At 43.3% G+C, this 9,919-nt stretch overlaps 1 protein-coding gene across 1 annotated transcript; it reads left to right on the top strand.

The window, feature by feature from the left end:
* The first annotated feature begins 5,406 nt into the window (after positions 1-5,406).
* On the top strand, positions 5,407-9,319 carry LOC109324372 (neuropeptide Y receptor type 4-like). Its single transcript, XM_019556360.1, has one exon. The coding sequence runs from the start codon at positions 5,508-5,510 to the stop codon at positions 6,639-6,641; it is 1,134 nt and encodes a 377-aa protein (XP_019411905.1). The 5' UTR covers positions 5,407-5,507; the 3' UTR covers positions 6,642-9,319.
* Positions 9,320-9,919: the final 600 nt, after the last annotated feature.

Raw genomic sequence — 9,919 nt, 5'->3', positions numbered from 1 at the left:
TAAACTTTATGCTGTACAGCTTTGGGAGGGAGCAGGGTGAGGTCCCACCACCTTCTTGTTAGCTCTGTGAATGATAATTTAGTCTCACCATTTCTTGGCCAATCTGGAACTATTCAGGTTGCATTCACAAATAATTTCAGGTCAACAGATGCTGCGTCCTTCAGTGTATAAATTGCATGCTGATAAGGAATCATCCAGCCCTACCTATGACACATTCAGTGATCCTTGTGAATAGGTGGTAGGAAGAGTCTTTGGAGCTCCGGGGGGAAAAGGTGGGATGCAAAGGGAAGGTGACCTTATTATCCCTTACTTTCCTAGACCAGCTTTTCCAGTTCTAGTCAGTGGTAAAAGGATTGCACAGAATTGTGAGCCCAGAAGTTCCAGTCCTGGCTTTGCCTCAGAGGCCAGGTTGATGGACGTTGTTTATGAACCTTTATAACATCATATGGATTCCCTTGGGATACAGGGCAAGGATGTATGTCACCTTTCTGTATCTCAGTTCCCTCCTCTGTAGATAAGGGTAATAATTAATTCCTTTCCCCCTCTGAGGGACTGTTATAAAACTGAATGTCTAGACAGCCTTTTGAGAGCTCCCAGAAATATACCATAGGAGGAAAGCTGCAAGAATGTGGATTGCATAGTCTAGAGGAGACTGAGGATAGGCAGTAGGAAGATGTGCCAAATACATTAATATTCAATGATACTGATATAAGCTGTCACAATATAAATGTCTTCATGCTCCCAAAGCAATACACATGTAGCAAAACCATTATGATATTCCATTCCAGGTTAAAGTTACAGCTGTCTGGCTCCTTTGTATCCTACAGAAGCATGCAGATGTAACAGGTAACAGCTGATGCATGCAACTGAAGTGCAAATCTTACTCTGCTGTCCCCCAGGCCCTTGATGCAGTGTTTCTCAACCCAAGGTACATGTACCCCTGGGGTTATGCGAGACACGGGCAGAGGGTACGTGGGTGCTGCTTTTTGGTTTTGCCTACTTGGGGTGGAAGTTCCAGCCCCTGCCCCCCACCCCCACTGTGTCCAGCGCGCCAGGGCTTTCACTCCCCAGCGTCAGTGTGCCAGGGCATAGGGAGGGAGGCCCTGCACAGGCTGCTTTGCCCTGGGCCACAGTGAAAAAAGTGGGACTTGGCTTGCAGCAGCAAAACTGGCAGAGCCACGGTGGGACTTCTGGTTTTGCCTTTGCTGTGTTTATCGGCAGGGGGTACATAAGGTGCCAAAGGTTGAGAACCACTGCCTTAATATAACTGAAAAGGATATCATGTCACAGCCTGCACTGAAACAGATTACCTAGAGAGTCTGTGGAGTCTCTGTCCAGTTTGAGAGCAATGAGGGGCCACATGCTGCATGGGTGATAGGGCTGTGTGACGCTTCGGTCGATTCAATTCAGCAGAGATTCAGCCAGATTCAGTGGCCAAGTCTCCGAATCCAAATTGAATCAAAGTACCCTTTAATCTCTCTGAATTGAATTGGGACCCTCCACATTGATTCAGAGAGATTTGGAAAGAGTCAGCGATTCGGACAGTCACAGCTTTAATTGTTTTTTCTACATAGCTCTAGGTACCAGGTGGTTCATAAATGCTGGGGCGCTTGGAGTGTCCCACAGAAGCACGGGGTGGGCGGGTGGTCCTCAGTACTCTTGGCAGCAGACCTGGAAGTAGACCAGAAGCACTTCTGGTCCACTTCTGGGTCCACCGTGGAGCGCACAGGCCCCCCACCCTATGCCCCTCCCGTGCCTGCCCCCGGCTCAGCAACTGGTGCCTCCTGGGTCTGGGTGGGGGCACCCAGGTTCCCCACGTGTCCAAGTGCTGAGCCAGAGGGATGCAGGGGAGGAGGGGGGTCCGCCAAGCACATGGAGGCCCCCCCACCCATACTCCTGTTCATCTGCTCCACCATCTCAGCATTCACAAGCTGCACTGGTACCTTGAGGTACATGGAAAAAACATTTAAAGCTGTGTCTACGTCCAAATTGCTGATTCTCTGAATCAGCATCGAATCTTCAGATTCGGATATGGCTGAATTGAATCAGAGACAGTGATCCGAATCAACGAATCGAAACACTGTCCCTGATTTGGGCCGAATCTGAACAGATAGCCTGGTACCCACTCCTGGAGTACCTGGGCTCCCAAGGGCTTGGTGGGAGCCTTCTGGGCCACATGAGGCCTGCAGGTCACCAGTTTGACAGCCCTGGTTTAGATAATGATCCTGCTTGGAGCAGGGTGTTGGATTAGATGATTTTTTAATGTGTCACTTCCTGCCTTTGGCTTCAGCATGACTGTCTTTCACCAAGGCTCCTTGGTGAGGCTGAAAGGTTTGGACTCTGGTGGGGATTAGGCACCTGTCTCAGTCCCAGCCTTCAGAGCACTGGAGCCTGCTCTGCTGTGGTGAGGAAGCTGGGTCTGACAAATAGCTGTTTGCTGGGTTCAGCCCCTCCTCTCCCCTCCCCTCCCACTGCACTAGAGTTTTGAACCCGCTTGGGTTGTCAGTCCCAGCTCTCACAGGGCAAAGTCTCATGATTGTATTACCTTCCTGGAACAGTTTGACGTTAGCTCACCCCAAGTTAGGTAATACTATCTGAAGATACTCCTTGCTGGAAAGTCCTAACTTTGCTCTGCTACAATGGCACTTAACATGTGGTTTACTGCTTGAACACTCAGACAAGCATTTTAAGTGCAGTTAAGATGTCCTCAGTAAAACAGTGGGTGACTAATAGGTGGAACAGGATCTGTCCATTTGCCTTTTGGAAGATATTTAATTAGCACATAGCAGCAGCAAATCTGGACAGGCTTCACTAAAACAGGCCCTCATTAATTGGTCATCTGGAGCATAGTACCTAGGAGCATTGACTACAAATGCAAAGCCTTCATGCAGGTGCAGGCTTGCAGCTCAGCCTACCAGTCCTGCCCAAAGTCTAGCATTGCAGCCTGGGAACAGCAGGGCCTCCTTGCAAGCTGCTCACTTCTCCACTCTTTGCTTCAAATTCCCAGTGTTATTTGCACATGTAATGGCCCTGTTGGCAAACAGTCATGAAAAATTGCTGCTCTGGTCCCTGGTAACTCATCATTGTAACAAGATAACTCCATTCTTATGGTGACAACTAGTATCTTTGCCACCATCATGCCTACAGGATTCATACTCATTGGGCGCATCTACATGAGATGCTTACTGTGCAGTAGCCTAATAACACTGCGCAGTAGTGTGCCGGTAAAAAAACCTGTTAATACACTACTGCGCAGTGTTATTAGGTTACTATGCAGTAAGCACCACAAAATGGTGCACCAGTGCTACTGCACAGTAACTGTAGCTACTGCACGTTCGTTAGTACTTCATTAAGCAAGTATTAAACTAAATGCACAGTAACTACTGTGCCTTAATGAACAAGTAGGCGCACCCACTGACTATCTTATCCTATGTTGATCTGGGTTGGAGCAGCCCCAGGCTGGCAGGCTGACCCTCCAGGGTGCCTGCTAGCTGGGGCTGCTCCAACCTGGCTCAATGTGCTGTGGTCCCAGGCGTACATGGAAATGCGGTGTCTGGGAGCAATAAATTGCTGGAGTGTATTGCTTCATATTAAGTGCACATGTAGATGCACCTTGTTAATACAAGTCTCTTGGTTAGAGACTCTTCCTGCTGCCAAATGATGTAGTGACTTCATGATGCAAACAAATATATACTGGTCAGAAGGTGATGGGGTAAGGTCCCCCAAAAGACATGCAGTTATAGCCCAGGCCAGGTTTTAACCAGATGAAATTAAAAGTCTGTGCCTTAGGCCACTGCGTTGATCGAGTACATTTCCTACAAAGTGCTATGGTGCCCACCATCCCAGGGAGGACTGTAGCACTTCTCAGAAGGTGTTGTCCAGTCACGGAGCCCGTTCCACAGACAGCACTCAGGGCATAGAGCACCTGAAACGCAACTTCTGTGAGGTGCGCAACAGCTTAAGCAGAAACAGGTGAATGTTAAATGGGCCTGAAATTAAATGCATCAGCTTGTTTTGACAAAACTTGAAGGTCTCCTTTTGGGTCACCCTGACCAGAAACAAGATATTTTGTTTTGATTTTCCTACAGAAAATTGAAAAATCTGAGGGGAAAATGGACATTTCCAGCAGAAATCTGAATATAGGAAAATAAATATACAGGTCTTGTTACCTCTGACAAAAGTCCTAATTTCCTACATACCTAAATAAAAAGTATGCCCTTCTGAGTTCTGGTCTGTTTACTACTCTAAATAACTTTGGGAAAGAAAAATAAAACCTATTGCATATTATCCCTCCAAATTAACTAATTTGATGCCAGCTCCAAATGTGCTAATATTAATTTCACCTTTGGAGAAATCATGTAGGCCTCTCTAAAAACCAGACTATAATTCAAGAGTCTTGCTGGAGACAGGGGCAGCTGTGTATGCTCAGCAGCAGCTCTGAAAACCAGGTCTTTTTAGTTTAGTCTTAATTTTATTTAAAGTTTTGCGTGAATTATTAATAAAAGTTTCTTTGGCATCCCACTCATTTATGAATTCCTTCCCATTTTTCTTTTGGCTTTGCTCATAGTCCCTCCCAAACTGACCAAAAATCTTTTCACCAATTTACATGAAAAATTTCAATAATTTCATTCTGAGTTTGTGAGGTAGCTATTTTAACATTCACATTTTTAAAAAATAAAATGATTATATTGAACCCTCCAATAATTAAGGACCATTTCCCCAGGTGGGATAAATCTTCATATTTCCATTCACTTCAGTGGACCTGTGTCCATTTATACACAGGATGAGGAGCTTAGTATAAATATTTTCAAGGTGCCCCTGTCCAGATCAGATAGCAGTGGGTTTAGCATCTGATTGTGTGTTCAGTTCACAGATTACTTGTGCAGTGTGGTTTGTTTCAACTTTATGTAGTTTGTGCATCTTGGCTTTCATTTTGACGTTAGTCTAGCTAAAAATGAAATCTGGCCAATTCCAATTAATTTAGCCTGTCTTTGGCTCAAAACTTTCTGGATCCAATGAGTTTCAGTTGTTTTTCATCCTAAACCATAATTTAACCCCAACCTCCTTGAATTGCAGCTCTGTCATGCTGCTGATGTTCACAGAATTACTTGGAGTTAGCTACAAGATTATTAAATCCATGAAACAAAGTCACCACTGGCATAAGTAGTGACAACAATAGTAACATCAGTGGAATTGGATCTGCTTATTTCCCTGATGTACGTGGTAAAATAGTACTGTCTAGAAACAGAACCAGCAGTACCCAGCGAATTACTCCTCTTTGTGGTCTAAAACAATGAAGCAAAGGAAGTTGGAAACATGGGCACAGAAGAAGACAAATTTCACCTCCTTACCTCCCTTGCAGTAGAATTAAACAAACTCTCTCTTTCCTCTGCAGGTTTTTCCAGATTCCTCAGGTAAATCAGCAGATGAACCTGTTATAGCTCCTAGAAGACTGAGATCCCATCTGGTTATCTAGCATCTTCCTGAGCACTCTGTTTGATTCCAGGATGAACAAGACCAAAGCTCTTAATGTGGTTCTTCCATTACTGTTCAGTAAGAACTGGAGTTCAGATCGAAGCGTCCCTACACATATTCCAGATCACTGCAGAAACAGCACTGATCTCACTGTCTTTCTGGTCACCTCATACAGCCTGGAGACCATCCTAGGCATTGTAGGGAATATGTGTCTGATTGGTGTCATAGCCAAACAGAAAGAGAAGGCCAATGTGACCAACATCCTCATTTCTAACTTGGTAGTCTCTGACTTGTTCATGGTCATTGTCTGTCTCCCTTTCACCATTGTTTACACCATAATGGATTACTGGATATTTGGTGAGGTCATGTGCAAAATGACCTCCTTCACCCAGTGTGCATCTGTGACTGTGTCAATTCTCTCCCTGGTTCTCATTGCTCTGGAAAGACACCAGCTTATCATAAACCCAACTGGCTGGAGGCCAAGTGTCACCCAAGCCTATCTGGGGATTGTAGTTACATGGACATTAGCCTGCTTGGTGTCCCTACCTTTCCTGACCACCTCCATTTTGACAAATGACTTGTACACGCAGCTCTCTTATTTCATGAACTATTCCACTGACAAGGCCATATGCATGGACTCATGGCCTTCTGAGCAACAAAGACTGACCTACACCACCACCTTACTGCTGTTCCAGTACTTCATCCCCCTCTTTTTTATCATGCTTTGCTATGTGCGTATCTACATACACTTGCAGAAAAGAAAGGAAATGTTTGAGAAGAGTGAATATAGTAACAGGACTGTTCAACTGAAGAGAATAAATTTTTTGTTAGCATCCATGGTTGCTGCCTTTGCTATTTGCTGGTTACCTCTGCACATTTTCAATACCATTGAGGACTGGAATTATAAAGCCATTCCTCCTTGCCACCATAACCTAATCTTTTCATTGTGCCACCTGGTAGCCATGGCTTCCACCTGTGTCAACCCAGTTATCTATGGCTTCCTAAACAGTAATTTCAAAAAAGAAATGAAGTCACTGATTCTGAACTGTCAGCGTAATTCACTGACAATATCAGTGGAAGAATATGAGCATTTACCTTTATCAACCATGCAATCAGAGGTCTCCAAGGGCTCCATGATGCTAAGCTCCAGACATAATTCCATCTAGAAATGAAAGACGTCTTCTGAAGTGTCTTTTCAAGAGTCTGGAGACCAGCCGGCTTAATTTATTCCACAGAGAGACTAAGAGCAGCAGAAGATACCATAGCTTGATTCCAGGATGTGTACTGTGGCTAGTTGCTGTCAATTTTTGGAAGAATTTTTCCTTGACATAATAAACATATCTTAAGGCTGCATGATCACAGGAAATGTGAGAGTGTGTGCATGTCTAAGAAAGAAGTAGTGCAGCACTGCACACAGACTGCACATGGATAGGCCTCAAGCATTCATGTTGCTTTGTTTCTAAAATGTCTTTGGTTGCCCACAGGTAGACATCAGCTGCACATCCATATCACTGATGAGAAAACCCAGGGCTCCTAACTACAGATTTCAAACAATATCATTAGTGAAAATTTTCCTTTACTTGTCAGTATTAACAGGAATTTTATCCACTGAAGACTGACTGCTACAAGCAGGGTGTGTACACACACGCATGCATGCACACACACTTTTCCTAAGTCTCAACATTGTTGATACCCACCTACTAATAGAGAACACTTATCTTTCAGTGGGTGAGAGTCAGAGTTGCTCAGATACCACTCATATCCACCAGCTCAGCACCAATAGCACATTGCTTTCTGCTTTACATAGAGTTTGGGCATGGTATTTAAACAAAGTGAAAAACCTTGCATGGAAGAACAATGGACCTGCCTTTCCAGCACCACTTGAGTTGGAAGGAAACCTGTCTCACCAGAGCTTATCTCTTCTTTAGGCCAGGCTCTTCATGGTACTGTTACACATATGCTAGTCAGAAAAGTACAACAAGAACAGAGCACTAAACTGTTTGTGCAAACCAACAGTATTGCTTCTTGAGAAGATGTAACCAGATCTAGCCCTTTCTAGTCATGAAAAAGCAGCTGGAAGTCTATTGCTTATGTTATACCACATTCAGACTGCACAGAACACTTCACTCCTATGAAGATGCAAAGCAATTACAGATGTATATGGAAACCCATTTAATTGACTTTTCTGTTTTTTAAAGCTGTAGAATATAAAGCTTCATGCTACTGCATGTACAGTCACAGACTTTGGTACTGGGAGGTGGCTGGCTCATTGGAGCCTTTGACAGTTCTCAGTCGTGACAGCAAGGGTGCACTTAGACTGTGAAACAACTTGTCTGTGCTTGGTGCAGTATTCAATTTCCAAGCTCTCCCTTGCTGAAGGACCAAATGTTCCTGCTACTCAGATAGAAATACTGGTTGTAATGAACAACGACACTCCAACAGGAGTGAAAACCATATGCCAAGATTCTGACCTACCCATTAAAATAAAGCATATTGTCTCCTAGGGCGCTGGGCAGAGAGCACACCTGGATGGAATCAGTGACAGGGGCAGTGCTGACACAGTGACCATCCTATGGAGAAGCAATGAAAATGCACAAAAGGGAACAAAAGTAGATTGACACACATCTTAAATCCAAGCTACATGTAAATGAAGTGGGCATATGACATGATTATTGAGTAATTTATTTTGGATTTTACTTTATAGTAAATTTACTCCATAGGAAGGAATGGACAGGACATACAATCAGCCCACCCAAACCAGCTGTCATGGTAGGTGTTATTACAGTCTGGCCACCAGGTAGAAGAGGAGGCAGATTGCACTAAGCCTTTGATCCCCAAAGCTAAACTGATTAGGGGAATGGACACACCACAGAGTTGATGCAGTAACTTTCCTATATGATAAAATTATTACACATTAAAATTGTTCATATGTCAGTTTTATCCTGATGATTTATCATATAGTAGAAGTGTGCATCCTGTGCCTGCTCTAATTTTTCTACATAGTAAAGTTAGTTTACTACATAGTAAGAATGGCACATATCTACATCCTCAGTGGTGTGCCTTAGCATTTTTCCTAGGAAACTTGCATACAGTAAGAGATGTAACCATCATCCTTTTACAAAGAACAGTATCTTGGGCTTCTGAGGCCTGAGTTCATCTCTTCATCAAGCTATTTGTCTTCAGCTATTCTGGGAAACCAAGATATAAGGAAGCAAATATTTAAGCATTGCTGAGAGAAATATCAAGTAGAAGAAGAGACCAGCACCTTCACTAAAAAGATATCAGTCAATTTTAGAGACGTAACTGGGGGTCACCTTTTGTCCTGCTTTGACACCCTGTAACATCTCGATGGATGTGTACTTGGTGGAAGTTACTCAGTGCATAGACATCATGGTGATCAGAGCCACAGAAATCATACTGCTTGGTAACAACTTACCAGGATACATGGGTGCATGGGTAGTTCAGAGCAGCATTTGCTTTGTTCATATTATTTCTCAGACCACAGCATATTGGACAGAACTTATCTGAAAACAGGAATTAAGCCTTTTTGTGCAACAAGATAGCAAAAGGCATCAACAACCAGTCATCTAAGTACTCAGCTGTTGTAAGTTAGAGGAGGCTTACTACATTCAATGGAACCAGCTGACATCTGTCAAGGATCTGGTGCATTAACTTTATTGCAAACTAAAGCTGCCCATCACCTTTACAGGACTGTACCTCAATTTTTTGTGTTTGGCTGTCTATTCCAAATTCTGTATATCTTAGTAATATAATCCATATTTAATGGGTTTTTTGTATTTTTAACTATTTATCTGACATTTAGAGAAAGACATACCATATTTACTCAAATAGAAGATGCCCCTGCTTATAAGGCAACCCCTCAATAATTAGATTCTATATATGGAACATTTATAATTTGTTGTAATTTTCCAGGTATAAGATCTAATTATTGGAGGTTTGCCTTGACTTTACCCCCTTCCATTCCATTTCCCTTTGCTACAGCAGGGAAAATAAATCTGGAGGATCAGGTAATCCTTTGCTTTTTACTTCCCCCCGACTTTTTCCCCTGGCAGCCCCTTCCCTCTCACCTTGCTGTTAGACCCTGCTCTCCCTGAACATGTGGAAGTGAGGAGCAAATTTGATAATAATTTTGAAATTAAACATGACTGTAGCAATTTGCATATGGTACCCATAGACTTAGTTCATCCAGAATTGATGCATGCTATCTTTTTTTTTTAACTATTGCAAGTTTTAGCACAGGTGTTTCATAAATATTTTTGAGGAACACTTTAGTCCCTACTTATATCTAGTATAAACTATGCATATTATTTGTCCAAAACCAAAAGACTTGTGATTTACCACGTAGTTCACTGGGCTGGGCCCCACCAGAGTCAACAGCATTGCAAGCCATGGTGAACTATGACTTGCATATAGGTCACCCAGA

This window comes from Crocodylus porosus, unplaced genomic scaffold (genome assembly GCF_001723895.1).
Source record: "Crocodylus porosus isolate Cpor-Errol unplaced genomic scaffold, CroPor_comp1, whole genome shotgun sequence".
NCBI lineage: Eukaryota > Metazoa > Chordata > Crocodylia > Crocodylidae > Crocodylus > Crocodylus porosus.
The sequence above is the reverse complement of the archived record's forward strand: the minus strand, read 5'-3'. Positions and strand labels throughout refer to the sequence as shown.